The sequence below is a fragment of the Macaca nemestrina genome, chromosome 5 (genome assembly GCF_043159975.1).
Source record: "Macaca nemestrina isolate mMacNem1 chromosome 5, mMacNem.hap1, whole genome shotgun sequence".
In the NCBI taxonomy this organism is placed as follows: domain Eukaryota; kingdom Metazoa; phylum Chordata; class Mammalia; order Primates; family Cercopithecidae; genus Macaca; species Macaca nemestrina.
Window position 1 is genome coordinate 140501760 of NC_092129.1, and position 15892 is coordinate 140517651.

General features: G+C 51.7%; 2 protein-coding genes across 10 annotated transcripts in view; both read right to left on the reverse strand.

Moving 5' to 3' along the window:
- LOC139355287 (guanylate cyclase activator 1A) overlaps window positions 1–5746 on the reverse strand; it is a 20461-nt gene extending 14715 nt beyond the window's left edge. For 4 of the 8 annotated variants that reach the window (XM_071097052.1, XM_071097051.1, XM_071097050.1 and 1 more), the window contains exon 1: window positions 3194–3297. The gene's annotated coding sequence lies outside the window, so the exon portion shown is untranslated. Of the gene's footprint in view, window positions 1–3193; window positions 3298–5628 lie in introns of those variants that run through there. The other 4 variants (XM_071097047.1, XM_011754541.2, XM_071097049.1 and 1 more) reach the window with 4 other exon arrangements.
- Window positions 5686–14253, reverse strand: LOC105489610 (ciliary microtubule inner protein 3). 2 transcript variants are annotated; one of them, XM_071097056.1, is made up of 2 exons: window positions 14111–14253; window positions 5686–6178 (listed from the first exon to the last, which is right to left on the reverse strand). In XM_071097056.1, exons 1-2 carry the CDS (start codon window positions 14117–14119, stop codon window positions 5843–5845), a joined length of 345 nt encoding a protein of 114 aa, XP_070953157.1. In that variant the 5' UTR covers window positions 14120–14253; the 3' UTR covers window positions 5686–5842. The 2 variants fall into 2 exon arrangements, with proteins under 2 accessions (XP_070953157.1, XP_070953156.1); XM_071097055.1 differs by having other exon boundaries at window positions 14003–14191.
- Between the last annotated feature and the right edge of the window lie 1639 nt (window positions 14254–15892).

Here is a 15892-nt window from a genome sequence, read left to right on the forward strand (position 1 = left end):
CCATCTCGGCCTCCCAAAGTGCTGGGATTACAGGCATGAGCCACCATGCCCAGCCATACATTTATTATCTCACAGTTTCTATGGGCCAGGAGTCCAGGCACAGCTTAGCTGGTCCTCTGCCTAGGGTCTCACAAGGCTGCTCTCAGGGTGTCACCTGGGCTGTATTTTCATCTGGAGGCTCAACTGGGGAAGAATCCACTTCCAACTTATTCAGGTTGTCAGCAGAACTCATTTTGTTGTGGCTATGTGGCAAGGGAGCTGGCTTTTCACTTGACATTGCCTGGGGGCCACAGTCAGGTCCTAGAGACTTCCCTCCATTCCTTGTTACACCATCTTCCTCACCACAGCTGCTTATTTCAAGTCAGTGAGAAGAGTCTCTCTGCAATCTGCTGAAGTCTATATAACCTAACATAATCCACAGAGTGACGTTCTTTGCCATATTCTATGGGTTAGCACCGTCACGGGCCTCACCCACACTCAAAGGGAGAGGATTTTACAAAGGCAGGAATAACAGGAGGTAGAAATCACTGGGGTCACCCTAGAGTCTATTATGACATTCGTTCTTCTACAATAACGTGGACATAACATTCATTTCTTTCTGGAAGTATTATATAGGCAACTCTTTCTTGCCAGTGTGCTCTAAGGAACCCAGCAAGCACAGAGGGTGGAGACCATTGTGTTATTGTGTCTCACCTGCCCCCAGCCCCTGGTACCACACATTCCACACAGTCGTGGGCTGGTTGTTCTGTTTGCCCTGCCCCCACTCATTCTCCACCTTTCTCCTCCAGGTCTGAGCCCCAGGAGACTGACCCCACAGACTGCATCACTCAGACTCTGCTGCCCTCCGGTTTCAGGTGGGTTCATCCACTGAGAAGCTGGAGGAAGACTGGAGGGTGGAGAGGGAGAAGGGCTGGGACATTTGTTGTCTTCACTGCTCCCTGCCAACTTAGGGTTGGGGCAGCGGTTATTTCCCTCCACCTTCAACCACCGCTCCTGCCATAGCTCTCTGGGCTCCTGTAATCACGGCTCCCTCCCTTTGCCCTGCCAGGCATGATAAGGGCTTCCCTCTCGCTACTCTCTGGGTACATCACCATTCCCTTAACTATTTCCACCTCTCTGTTAATAGTCCCCACTTCGACTCTCCTAAATTACCTTTTTAAGAGTAACATTTGACTGACCGACTTGAGCCCAGAAAAATATTGAGTGCTTGCATGCACGCACATATGATTAAAGAAAGAATTCCTGGGACCGGGCGCAGTGCCTCACGCCTGTAATCCCATCACTTTGGGAGGTCGAGGAGGGTGGATCACCTGAGGTCAGAAGTTCAAGACGAGCCAGGCCAACATGGCGAAACCCTGTCTCTACTAAATATACAAAAATTAGCTGGGTGTGGTGGTGGGCGCCTGTAATTCCAGCTACTCAGGAGGCTGAGGCAGGAGAATCATTTGAACCCGGGAGGCGGAGGTTGCAGTGAGCTGAGATCGCACCATTGCACTCCAGCCTGGGTGACAAGAGTGAAGCTCCGAATCAAAAAAAAGAAAGAAAGAATTATTAAAAAGCTAAAACTGGATGAAACTCTGCTTGTTGAATAGGTGCGCAAGTCCTGTGCGGTGGGTATTATTATTACCACATGAGACAAAAGGGGCTTGGGGCAGAAAATTTAAATCACCCGCTCAGGTCACGAGCCTTTTAGTGGTGGTGCCAAAGTTTTCCCACCTCATCATCATGCTTTTCTCCTAAGCCTTCACACCTCTGCAGAAGGGCTGGATAGAGCCAGAGGCACCCCACGAGCCCCTCGAGCCTCTCGCTCCAGCGCCCTCTCCCTCAGCCCTCCCCTTGTGGCCCTCTGCCCAACAATTCCATTGACAGAGAGCTTGCTCCCTTTGCGGGAGGAGGGTGCCCACCCCTTGTCTCCAGCCCAGGGTGGGAATGGAATCCCCTCAGACAGGCATGCCCAGGCAAGGAGGACTGAGATCAACACCAAGGCCCCAAGGAAGCAGTATGCACAAGGAATGCGTGAGGGCACGGAAGGCCAGGGTACAGGTCACACAGCATACACAGTGAGGGAGATTCCTGCCTTCCCCGGCTGCTCTGTCTGCACGAATCCCTCCTGGGACAGAAGCCAGATCAAAGGAAGAAGCTCCACCTCGCGGAATGGGGCCGCTGCAGGGAGGTGGGAAGACAAGCCAGGAAGAGACAGGAGGGGCAGCGATCCCAGGCCAGACTAATCCCCTCCAAGGCTGCCTCCTTACACCTCCACTCCACAGAAACACAGAAGGATCCTGAGCACAGGTTCACTTGCCTCCTGGGCCTATCTCACTCAATCAAATCAAGGTGATACCTTGGTCAGCTTCTGTAAAGGGTTTCTTTTTTTGTTGTTGTTTTTGTTTTTTTTTTGAGACGAAGTCTCGCTATGCCGCCCAGGCTGGAGTGCCGTGGCCGGATCTCAGCTCACTGCAAGCTCCGCCTCCCGGGTTTACGCCATTCTCCTGCCTCAGCCTCCCGAGTAGCTGGGACTACAGGCGCCTGCCACCTCGCCCGGCTAGTTTTTTGTATTTTTTTAGTAGAGACGGGGTTTCACCCTGTTAGCCAGGATGGTCTTGATCTCCTGACCTCATGATCCGCCCGTCTCGGCCTCCCAAAGTGCTGGGATTACAGGCTTGAGCCACCGCGCCCGGCTCTGTAAAGGGTTTCTAAGGGCGTCCATGAAGGCTGCATTACCAAGATGAACCTCAAGAGGGAGCCCATTCTCCAGGGCAGGGGAGGAGGTGTCTGTTGGGAAAGTGAAGACTCATCATGGGAACCCTGCCCCTCACCCTGCAAAGGCTATAGGATCTAGGAGGGAAGGGACGGTTCCTGTTAATATCTTTGCATCTTAAGGACCCAGCCCACAGCCCACAGGGTCTGTTCGGTGACTGACTGACTGAATGAATGAGCAAGACTTCTAAGTTATACACAGACTGAAAACTTCCACTTATCTCTTCTTTTCAAAATCCCACTAAAATGTGAATAAATGCATGTTTTAAAGACAAAAGGAAGCCAGGCGCGGTGGCTCACGCCTGTAATCCCAGCACTTTGGGAGGCCAAGGCGGGCAGAGCACCTGAGGTCAGGAGTTCGAGACCAGCCTGACCAACATGGAGAAACCCATCTCTATTAAAAATACAAAAATTAGCCGGGCGTGGTGGCGCATACCTGTAATCCCAGCTACGTGGGAGGCTGAAGCAGGAGAATCGCTTGAACGTGGGAGGAGGAGGTTGCGGTGAGCCAAGATCACGTCATTGCACTCCAGCCTGGGCAACAAGAACAAAACTCTGTCTCAAAAAAGGAAAAGGGGGCTGGGCACAGGGGCTCACGCCTGTAATCCCAGCACTTTGGGAGGCCAAGGCGGGTGGATCACCTGAGGTCAGGAGTTCGAGACCAGCCTGACCAACATGGAGAAACCCTGTCTCTACTAAAATTACAAAATTAGCTGGGCGTGGTGGTTAATTTTGGGATTAACCAAAATTACAGGCATTGTAATCCCAGCTACTCGGGAGGCTGAGGCAGGAGAATTGCTTGAACCTGGAAGGCGGAGGTTGCAGTGAGCTGAGATCTCACCATTGCACTCCAGCCTGGGCAATAAGAGTGAATCTCTAAAGAAAGAAAGCAAGAAAGCGAAGAAAGGAAAGAAAGGAAGAAAAGGGAAAGAAGGAAGGAAAGAAAGAAGGGAAAAAAAGGAAAAAAGACAGCAGATACGGGGGTTCTAATAAAATTTTGGAAAACAAGGCAGATGAACAAGTGGTAACTGTCTTTCTTATGAGAGTGGAGAAAGTCGAAACCTAAATGCTTTCAAAGAGGAGGAGGCTGCGGAGCTCGGGACAAACCTATTCCTGCCACAGGAATGGGGAGGCAGAGGTACCAGGTGTCCCTGAAGGCTGGGATGCAGCACATGTGGAGCAGAAAATAGGACGGGCCAAAGTTTGTATAATGAACACTTAGCTTCTCCAATGCCCTCCGTGAGGCAGCAGAACAGGCATCTCCCTGCATCAGTCCCCTCCTGACCCTGGTTGAAGGTTCTTCTGGAGATTTGGCCAGAGAGGCCCTAGTCTCTAGGCACAACCTCAGGAGAGAGATGTGCCATTCTGTAAATGGAGCGTTAAAAGAAACTCTACATACGGAGGGTGAGAAAACCACCACGTGCCTCCCATGCCTGGCTCCTTGAACACTGACCAAGCAGAAAGAGAGACCTGGTACAGATGCCAGATGGTCTGAGGCCAGTCAAGGCTCATCAGGCATTTGAGGAAAACTCTTACTCGAAAGAGAACCTACAGCAAGCCAAGAGGAAAACGCGGATTCTATGCTGTTAGGGTCGCCTCGAGGGGTCTCCGCTTCCCTCCGCACTGCTTACCATCTTCTCAAAGAAAGGCCGACAGGACAGCCTGGCCTGTGTTGTGGGCTGCTTGTCGGGGTCTCCGGACACCTGTCTCTCCTTCCCACACCAACCCCAACCTCTCCTGCACAGAAATTATGCCCACGAAATACACCACCATACCTACAGGGGGACGGGACTCCTAGGAACGAAACCAGCTGAATTCACCCTGTGGTGTGCTGGTAAATGTTTAATGATGAGCTCTCTGGAAAAAAGAAACTCCAATTTGTAGGCATTTGCTCGCTTCTGTGGTGTAAATGCTCCCACCACAGCTGATTTCAAATTGCCAACAGGAAGTCACTGATTGCGGGGTAGGGAAGACATGGGCACAACCAGCTCTTACAAGCCAGTACGAGCTGGCTCCAGCACACCACTGGGGTCCCTCTGAATGGCAGTGACTGGGGACTCACTCAGGCCACTGCTGGGAATCCAGTGCCCTCTGCCTCCATCCCCGTCTTCCATGTCCCATGACCCATGAGCTCAACTAGCCTCAGAGCCAGCTCTTCTGGACCAGAGCAGACAGCAAGGATGGGAAATCCTCCCCCACCAACAAACTACAAGTCAGAAGGAGCAGCTTTATGTAAAACTGGGTCTGGGAGGGGACTCCCTAGAGACTGTGTTCATTCTCCTCATTCTTCCTCATTCTGCAGCAGCTTCTCCAACCAGGGTAAGATGACCTTGTAAAAGAGCAGGAGTCATGGCCAATTAATGGATCTCTTCCTTTTTTTTTTAATTAATTTTTTTTTTTTTGGACGGAGTTTCCCTCTGTTGCCCAGGCTGGAGTGCAGTGGCACAATCTCGGCTCACTGCAACCTCTGCCTCCTGGCTTCAAGCGATTCTCATTCCTCAGCCTCCCGAGTAGCTGGGATTATAGGCACCCGCCATCATGCCTGGCTAATTTTTGTAGAGACAGGGTTTCACCATGTTGGCCAGGCTGGTCTTGAACTCCTGACCTCTGGTGATCCGCCCACCTTGGCCTCCCAAAGTGCTGGGATTATAGGTGTGAGCCACCGCGCCCACCCTCTCTTCCTTATTTTTGGAGGGGTCTAAGCCTGGACCATCAGGAGGCTGGAGCCAGGATTGGCTTTGCTTGGGACTCAGGCTCTGGAGAAGGGTTGAGGTTACTTTTGGGGTTAGGGAACTGAGAATCAAGTCCTTCCAAGTCTTCAGGAACCTCTGGACATAACCTTACAGTATAACATCCCCATGGGCTGTTTACCCACTCACAGCCACCATTCAGATGCCAGGGAAAGGAAGGACAAACTGGAACTGCTGCTGAGAAGAGAGACCTCCTTTTATCATTGTCGATATGCGGGCATGGCACAGCTGTCTCAGCGCGAATACAGGTCGCTCCTCCTGCAGTGAGCAGCCCTTCCCCTTGTGGACCTGAGGTCACAGGGGTGAGGATGAAGGGTGAGGGGCTTCTGGTTGGCTCAGGCCTGGGAGCGCCACAAGACCGAGTTGGCAGGAGGCACATCAAAGCGCTTGCGGGTGTGGTCAGTGTCCCGACGGTACAGGTAGCCACAGGTAGGCTTCTGCAAGGTGTAGAAGGGGTTCAGGGAGTTGGAGTACTGGGAGGTGTAGAAATTGAACCTGAGCTTGTCTGGATTCTGCCCCTTAGAGTTCACCACGACCGGCACATAGGCTGCTGCCAGAGACTGCTCGCGGTCCTGCTTCCACGCCTGGGACACGGATGGGTTTGGAGCCTTCACCCCCTTGCATGATGGTGTCTTTGGCCCATGACTGGGTCCAGAGGGTTTCTGTGAGTCCTGGGAGGGGGTAAAGAAGGCGAGAGCTGAGGCATTGGATACTGGGACTTCAACTGCTATGCCAGGGGCAGAAGGGAGGAGAAGGAGCCACTGCTCAGAAGCCCCCAGAGCCACTCTGGAGCACTGTTGTGTTGACCATGGAGCCAGGGACCTCCAGAGCAAGGGAGACCCATCAGGGTCCCCTGACCTGGCCCCCTGCTGCTGCAGAACTCTGCCTACCTACCGGAGGCAACAGCCAGCTCCCAGAGGCTAGGAACCTGGGGATCGTCTTCAGTCCCTCCCCACCCCCTTTCCCACATCCGATCCATCTGTCCGTGTCCTTCGCATGGCTCCTGTGTGGCCCTCCCCTCCCTCTTCTCTGCCACTGCTCCCACAGGCCTTCGACCTCGCTCTCCTGCGGGGCCCCACCAGCTTGCCTTCCACCGGGGCTTCCTGTCTCCCGCCCTCCTGCTTGGTCACGCTGTGCTTCACCCTCACAGAGCGAGACTCCATGTCAAAAAAAAAAAAAAAAAGCGATAGAGTTTCGCTCTTGTTACCCAGGCTGGAGTACAATGGCATGATCTCAGCTCACTGCAACCTCCGCCTCCCGGGGTTCAAGCGATTCTTCTGACTCAGCCTCCCGAGTAAGCTGGGATTACAGGCACCCAGCACCACGCCCGGCTAATTTTTGTATTTTTAGTACAGACGGCGTTTCACCATGTTGGCCAGGCTGGTCTCAAACTCCTGACCTCAGGTGATTCACCTGCCTCAGCCTCCCAAAGTGTTGGGATAATAGACGTGAGCCACTGTGTCCAGCCTACTCTGTCTCAAAAAAAAAAAAAAGTGGCTTCCACTCTCCAGTCCCTCCAACCCTCCACCCACCCTGCATTTCAGCCACACAGTTTACCTCTTGTTCCCTGCTCGCATCCGGTACTTCCAGAGCCTGTACCTTGGCTCAGGTGTTCCCCTGAGCCCTCCCTCCTGTGCACTAGGGAAATTCTGTCTTTCCCATTAGAGCTTCAGCTCCTTAAAGGCAACTATCTCATACTCTTACCCTTGACATAACAGCCTCCAAAATCCTATTTACTGTTTTACTCCAGACGAATGCATTTAGAGAAAGCTTGATAAATGTTGAATCAATTGAACTGAATTCTAGTAAGGGGTACCAGCTCACTTTCCAGCCAGCCAGCCCATTCTATTTTAGAACATATCTCATTGTTACCAAATGTGTCTCCTACTCACCCATACCTACTTCATCCTAACCACCACTCTTGGTTGATTACTTACTGGGGTCTACCCACTCTCTAGGAGGCCCCCATTGCCACATTTAGCACATCACATTGACATTTATTTATTCCTCTGTCACTACCCTTCCTGTGACCAAGCTATCCTGTTCACCTTCAAATCCCCACACCATGTTTCTGGTACCAGCTGTGCATTTTACTAGGGACTGTCCTCATCGTGACAGTACCACCAAAGGATGAGGCATCTGTAGGCAACCATCCACCCTGCATGTGTCAGGCTGGATCTGTTCTGGTTCCCCAGGCTTCAGCTGTCAGGGGAACCCATTTCCCCTCCCCCAGCCTCACAGCCCTCCAGCCTCCAGGCACTGTGAGAGAACCCCTAGGTACAGGGTTAGTGGAAGTTGAGCTCCTGCCCTCTTACAAAAGAAATCTCCTTTGCTCAAATCATCATGTAGTTCCTCTGTGTTTTGTTTTGTTTTTTGAGATGGAGTTTCGCTCTTGTTGCCCAGTGCAAGGGCTCGATCTCAGCTCACAGCAATCTCCACCTCCTGAGTTCAAGTGATTCTCCTGCCTCACCCTCCCGAGTAGCTGGGGTTACAGGTATATGCCACCATGCCCGGGTTTTCTCCATGTTTGTCAAGCTGGTCTCGAACTCCCAACCTCGGATGATCCGCCCGCCTCAGCCTCCCAAAGTGCTGGGATTACAGGCATGAGCCACCTCACCCGGTCTTCTCTGGGTTTAATTTACAAACTATCTGCCCAGTCCAAACTTGTCCAGGGCTTTCCTCCAAAGCAGGCTTTGCTCCTGTTGGTTCCTACCCAGGTATATATGTGCCCTCAGTTTTGCAAATTTGCAGTTTTCAAAATTCTTCCTATTCTTCCAAGGCCAGCAGCAGACTTGAAACCTTCTCCAGGAACCCCTGAAGCCTCCTGCAGCCCCTGCCCCATCTTATCCTCTTCTATGCCTTCTGGACCCCTCTCAGGATGTGCTCCTTTACTGGAGGGACTAAGGTGAGTCAGGCGCACACATTCTGAAGAAGTCGTCATTCAGAGTCCTACACTGGGACCACTTTCTGCAGTCTTGTCTCATCTTAATCCCGACATAGTCCTTTGCTAAAGTCCCAACAGGCTGTAAATGTCTCCCGCAGTCAGGACTGCGTCCTATGCATCTCTTTGTCCCTAGAGCCTACCCCAGTGCTGGTGCACAGCCACAAGAAATGAACAAGTGTTCTACAGCCTTCCCAGACTCTTCCAGGCTCAGCCCCAGGGCACAGGGGTTTACAGGCAGAGGGGCAAGCACTGGAAATGAACCGTGATAGTGGTCATCAAAGATTGTTTTCTAGCCAGGTGCGGTGGATCACACCTCTAATCCCAACACTTTGAGAGGCTGAAGTGGGAGGATCACTTGAGGCCCGGAGTTCAAGACCAGCCTGGGCAACATAGGGAGACCTTGTCTCTGTTTAAAAAAAGTTAAAAATTAGCCAGGCATGGTGGCATGCACCTATGGTCCTAGCTACTTGGGAGGCTGAGGCAGGAGGATGGCTTGAACCCAAGAGGTTGAGGCTGCAGTGAGCTGTGATCACACCACTGCACTTCAGCCTAGGTGGCAGAGCGTGACCCCATCTCAAAAAAACCAAAAGATTATTTTCCACTTCAATTTGTGAGCACCGCACCAAACCCTGGCAGTGGATCACCTCTTACAATCCTCACATCAACTCTTTGAGGAAGGTGTTACTATTATTAGCCCCCCTTGTAATAGAAAAAAACTAAAGAGGTCAGTCCCATGTCCAGAGTCACATGACTGGTGAGGAGCAAGGCTGGGATTTGAACCCAGGTCTTTCCACACCCTGTGCTCCATGACATGTCTTGTGCCCACTGCTCTATGGGAGTAGGGCCTGCCAGGGCCTGTGCATCTTCTATTTCTTTCTGTCCTCATTCCATCAACCCACTGAGCTCCTGCCAGGCGTGCTGTGTGGCAGCTGATTAGCCAAGGTTGCCCTGCACAGCTCCCAGCTCACTGGAGGGCGGGGCAGCCAGATTTCCCAGTCTGGCAAGAACACTGTGGGGTTTTGACTGCTGGATTTGGGTTCTGGGTTTTTGGACCCTGCATGAACAGAACAACACACTGGGAAGTATGAGGTCTATACCATGAATCACCACCTCTTAGCAGAGCTGAGGATAGGAGGACATGAGTTGCTCCATTCATTCATTCGCAACCATTCCTGAGCACGTCTTGGATGCCAGGCTCTTGGTGTGAAGGTGACAAAGACACCATGCATGAACACAAGAGGGTCCCTGTGGAGTATGGTGGCTCAGCCTTGGTACCTCTGACTCTTTGGGCTGGACAATCTTTGTTAGAGGGGTAGTCCTGTGTCTTGCAGGATTACAGCAGTGGCCTCTACCCACCAGATGCCAGTAGCACCCTCTCCCGGTTGTGACAACAAAAATGTCTCCAGTCGTTGCCCAATGTCCCGTGAGGGCAATGACAATCAGTGCTATCAGACCCATGGCAATCTTTTTATCCTTGACAGAGGCTGACATCCTGGCCTAGAGAATGTTCCCTTTCCTGGGCTGCAAGAAGTGGCTTAGGTTTCTTCGTGTTAAGGATGAGTCTGAGCATGTGGGTTTTGTCCTCCTGACACCACAGAAGGGCCATGAAGATGAGGGAGCTGCAGAGACCCCACCCCTGTCCCTGCTCCCCACTAACCCAGCCCCAGGGCTGCATCAGCCTCTTGGCCATCTTGGGCTCATGGGGCTGGGGCTAGGGATGACAGAGGCAGGTGCTTTCAGAATGGCTGGGGAACTGAAGAGAGCAGCCCACAGATGGAAGGGTGGCACTCTTTACTCATGGGATTGAGGATCTGCCAAATGTCAGGCATTAGCCACTCAGCTCAGCAAAAGCTCCTAAGAGCCATTTGAGACATTGCCCCCATTTTTCAGATACGGAAACTGAGGCTCAAAGGCATCGAAGCATTTGTCTGAGTTAACACAGTTTGTAGGATAGTATGTGAGTACCTTTCCGAAGTCCCACAACTGGTTAGTGTGGGAACCAGGATTCAAACTCTCTCCTCCCTTTCTGCCCTAGCCCAGGCCCTGGCTTGGGCCCACCTGCCCTGGGTCCACACCTCAGCTGTGTTTAGGATGCTGCTGCTGCAACATACAGGACTCTGGTGGCAGCAGGGGTAGGGGACAGCCAGGGTCCCCGGAACATCCGGGAATGAAGCCCTCACAAAAACTGGGACAGAGACAGTCCAGGGGAAGTGGTGGAAGAGGAGGAGGAGGAGGAAGAGAGGGAGTCAGGCAGCACTAGCCTTCCCCTGCCCTTTCTAGGGACCAAGACAGCCTCCAAGTGACTCACCTCAGAGGGCTGAGGACTTCCCATTTCCTCCCCCAGGGCCAGCTGTGGTGGAAGGTGGAGCCTGACTGCATACTTTCCGGGTTAACATCTGGTTTCTTTTAACTGGCTGTTCTTTGCTCACGTGCTCCTTGTCAAGGGTGCTGGGTATATGCACACCGCCTATGTGACTTAGATCATTGGTTCTCAGCCAGGGGTGATTTTTCCTCCAGAGGACATCTGGCATGTTTGGAGACATTCTGGGTTGTCACACAGTGTGGGGTGGGTGCCACTGCCTTCCAGCGGGTAGGAGCCAGGGAGGCTGCTACGTATCCTACAATGCATAGCACCTGCAACAAAGAATCATCAGCGCCCAATGTCAAAAACACCAAGATTAAGAAACTCTGGTTTAGAAGTCGTCCCATCTCCCCTACCTGCTTCCCTCACTTCCATTCCGCAGGGAGTGATGAAGTTACAGGACAAGTACAGGGTCTCACCAACCCCTCCCCTCCCTTGGGAATCCCATGATCCTATTTTCATTTGGGTTCTAAGCTAAAGCCAAAAGAAGGAATCTGGATAGAATTATCCCTCCATGGGCCAGCATGGTGGATCATGCCTGTAAGCCTAGCACTTTGGGAGGCCAAGGCAGGAGGATTGCTTGAGGCCAAGAGTTAAAGACCAACCTGGCCAACATAGTAAGACCCATCTCTATTTCAAAAAAATAAAAAGAAAAAAAAGAAAAGAGGCCGGGCGCGGTGGCTCAAGCCTGTAATCCCAGCACTTTGGGAGGCCAAGGCGGGTGGATCACGAGGTCAGGAGATCAAGACCATCCTGGCTAACATGGTGAAACCCCGTCTCTACTAAAAATACAAAAAACTAGCCGGGCGTGGTGGCGGGCGCCTGTAGTCCCAGCTACTCGGAGGCTGAGGCAGGAGAATGGCGTGAACCTGGGAGGCGGAGCTTGCAGTGAGCCGAGATCGCGCCACTGCACTCCAGCCTGGGTGACACAGCGCGAGACTCCGTCTCAAAAAAAAAAAAAAAAAAAAACAGTTAACATTTAAAAAAAAAAAAAGAAAAGAAAAAAGAGCCAGCGCCATGGTTCACTCCTGTAATCCCAGCACATTGGGAGACTGAGACGGGCAGATCACTTGAGCCCAGGAGTTCGAGACCAGCCTGACCAACATGGCAAAACCCTGTCTCTACTAAAAATGCAAAAAATTAACTGGGTGTGGTGGTGCATGCCTGTAATCCCAGCTCAGTGCAACCTCCGCCTCCTGTGTTCAAATGATTCCCCCACCTCAACCTCCCAGGTAGCTGAGATTACAGGCACGTGCCCCCACGCCTGGCTAATTTTTTTGTATTTTTAGTAGAGACAGGGTTTCACCATGTTGACCAGGCTGGTCTCGAACTCCTGACCTTAAGTGATCCTCCTGGATCATGGGATTCCCAAGGGAGGGGAGGGGCTGGTGAGACGCCGGGAGGCTGAGGAAGGAGAATCACTTGAACCAGGGAGGAGGAGGTTACAGGGAGCTGAGATCATACCACTGCACTCTAGCCTGGGTGACAGAGTGAGACCTTGTCTCAGAAAAAAGAAATACCCCTTCATGACCCCCATCCCCGCAGGCAGACCTCACAAAGGCCTTTTAGATGCACAGTACACACGTATTAATATGTACATATATACTAATATGTGTTTGTCCCTTATGCTGGGGTTTAGAGTGGGGAAGTGCATGACTCAAGAGTGGGGCTTTCTGAGTAGGGCAAGAAGATCTCATCTGTGATATTACTACAGGTTTTCTAGGAAGGCCCCTGTCCTCTCAAATCCTCCAGGGCCATAGGCACATGACCTTGCCCAGTGAGAAATTCCACTTGTAGCCTCCTTACTCTAGGGGAAGGCCTTGTGCCTTATTGAAATGCAAATAGCACTTGGGTATGAAGGCTGGTGAAGGCCCACAGGGGCATCTGGTGCTGTGGAATGTACCTTGGCTTTGGTGTTTGAAGGTCTGAGCCCTGGGCCTGACCCTGCCCTTACAGGTCAGGCGACCTTGGGCAAGTTGCTGAACCTCTTTGAGCTTCGGTGGCCTCATCTGCAAAATGGGGATAATAAGGCTAGCTACTTCACCAGCTTGTGGTGGGGTGCCATGAGTGCTGGGAACCGTAAAGGCGCAGGGCAAATAGTCATGACTATCAGCCTCTCGGGCAGTTACACCGTGGTTTCACGCACACCTGGCTGAACCTATAGGAGAGCACGTTTCCCTTTGGGGGAGCACAGAGGCTTTGAAGGGAGGGTTAGGGAGGCTGGGGGTAGGCCTCAGCTTCCTCCTGTGACTGGGTAGCATGGGGACCTGGAGCCAGCTACCTCAGTTCAAATTCCAGTTCCCTGCAGGGCCGAGTGGCTCACACCTGTGATCTCAGTGGGAGGTCAAGATGGGAAGATTGCTTGAGCTCAAAAGTTCAAGACCAGCCTGGGCAACATGGAGAGACCTCATCTCTATTTTATAAAAAAGTTAAAAAAAAAAAAAAAAAAAGGCTGAGCACAGTGGCTCACGCCTGTAATCCCAGCACTTTGGGAGGCCGAGGCAGGAGGATCACTTGAGGTCAGGAGTTTGAGACCAGCCTGGTCAACATGGTGAAACCCCATCTCTACTAAAAATACACAAAAATTAGCCAGGCATGGTGGCACGTGCCTGTAATCCCAGCTACCTGGGAGGCTGAGGTGGGGGAATCATTTGAACACAGGAGGTGGAGGTTGCACTGAGCCGAGATTGTGCCACTGCACTCCAGCCTGGGCAACAAAGCGAGTCTCAAAAAAAAAAAAAAAAAAAAAAACCAACTCCAGCCCTCTCACTCACTAGCTGCCTGATCCTTAGGCAAATTACATTCTCTGTACCTCAATTTTCCCAGGTATAATGTGGGAACAACAAGAGCTCTACCTCAAAAAAAAAAAAAAAAAAAAAAGAGCTCTACCTCATAGGGTTAATGCGAGGACTTAATGAGCTAGTCCATGTAAAGTGCCTAGACCTCTTAAGCACTCAAAGGTTAGCTACAATTATTACTTATCTCAAGTTTGCCTTGGAGATGGGGGTAACATGAACCAAACAGTCCAGGACACATTTTGCAGCAGTGAAGGGGCAGAGGAAGCAAGATGGAGGGTGTCCTGTTCCCTCTCTCCGTCTCCCCAGGGAGATAACAGAGGTCCCACAGCTGGGGAGTACAAGGCAGGCAGCAGCACCAGCACCCAGCTAAGCCTTTTGTAAGAGGACCCACCTCCCAGCCACACAAGTGAGGCTGGCTGGGGCTTTCATGCTCTTTCCTGCCCATCAGGCTTCTTGTGACCCCGGGCTGACCTTCTCCAGCCCTGTGATTTCATCCCACCTTGCACATGCTGGACCAGGGCCTTTCTTGATGGTCAGGTGGAACTTCTGGTGGTCAGGGAGGACTCTTGGCAGGATACTGAGAGTGCCAAGGTGGGGAGAACTTGTATGGGGCAGGGGGCATTGTGACACCTCTTTACAACACAATTCCTTCTGTCTTCCCAAGGAGACAGGAGGCCAGGGCTGGGGACTGACGTTTCAGGACCTGGAAGGGTCTTTCAACCTTGACACTGGCCCACTATGCTATTCCCTCTTCCCACAAATGCATAGAACCCTAAAACTGTGGGCAGGAGGTGAAGGGAGAGAGATCATACTAATTATCCAGGTGCCTCCAGAAGTCCTAATATCCCCCCATGTCCCAATATCACTGTCAGGAAGGAAATGTACCCTGGCAACTCTTCATTCTATCTATCTATCTATCTATCTATCTATCTATCTATCTATCTATCTACCTATCTATCTGTCTGTCTATCTATCATCTATCTATCAATCATCTATCAATCATCTATTTATCATCTATCTATCATCTGCCTGCCTTCCAAATTACAGAGATGAGTGGATGAATGGATGGGTGGACAGAGGAGTGGGAGGGTGGATAGACAGGTAGATGGACTGGGTTGGTGGAGAGACGGCGGATGGGCCAACCCTTGTGATTTGAGCCCTGCTCATCTCCTTAGCCTCATCTCTTGCTGTCTTTCCCTCACTCTGTATGCAGTAGCTAGTTTCTTAGATATGCCCCACTCTCTCCCCTCTGAGGCTTTCCATATGCCATTCCTTCTCGTGGACTGCTTTGAACAGGGGGTTGGGAGATAAAGGGATGGATGAACAGGTGGATAGACAGATGGCTGAATAGGAGTGACCATGTGTGAGTGGATGGATGGATGGATGGATGGATGGATGGATGGTCAGTAAATGGACAGATGGTGATGGCTGTGGTATAGAGGAGTGCAGGCCCAGGAGTTAGAATGCCTGAGCTTGAATTCTGGCTCTACTATTTTACTAGTGTGTAACTTTGGGAAAATCAGTCGACATCTCTATGCTTCTGTTTTCTCATCTGTAAAATAGGTAAAGACCCTACCTAATAGAGTTGGGCGAAGCACTTAGGACAGTGCCTGGCACAGAGTAAGCACTGAGTAAACATCAGCTATGATTATGTGTGGGTGGGTAATTGGATTGATGGGTGGGTGGCTGAATGGGCTGTCTTGTCCCCATCTTCAGAAATCAGCCTCCCTACCTCCCTAGGGTCCTGTCTCCCCAATACCACACTTGGTAGGCAGCTTCCAGGAGTAGTGTCAGAAATCCCACATGTAGGAGTGACACGGGCTTCTCCCTGGGTTGAGGGGAAGGAGAGAGTTCCAGGGGGAGGTAGGTAGAGCTATTGGGTGCCTTCCTGCCACACCAGCTTGGGCTGGGCCCGGAATTATTTGTTTTTTTCCTGGCCCTGAGTCAACACTGACAAGATGGACTTTGGGGCCAAAGGCAGACTGGAAATTGGGGTGTTGATGACTTGTGTGTTGTGCCTAGATCTCACACCCTGATGGTAATGACCCCTAATTTCTAAAGAGGCTGGGAGGGACCAGGAGAGAAGGAGAAGGAGCAGCACAGTATTAATCGGGCTTCCCCTGCCAGAGCCTCTGACCGGCAATCTCCAAGCGCTCTGGGGTGGATGGAGTCTTGTTTGGAAGACTGGGGACATGGCGTTCTGGGCAGAGTGGCCAGCATCTCTGCATCTGGGGACAAATGGCCTGAAGGAGCTATCTGGAGGGAGCCCAGGGGTCTGGGT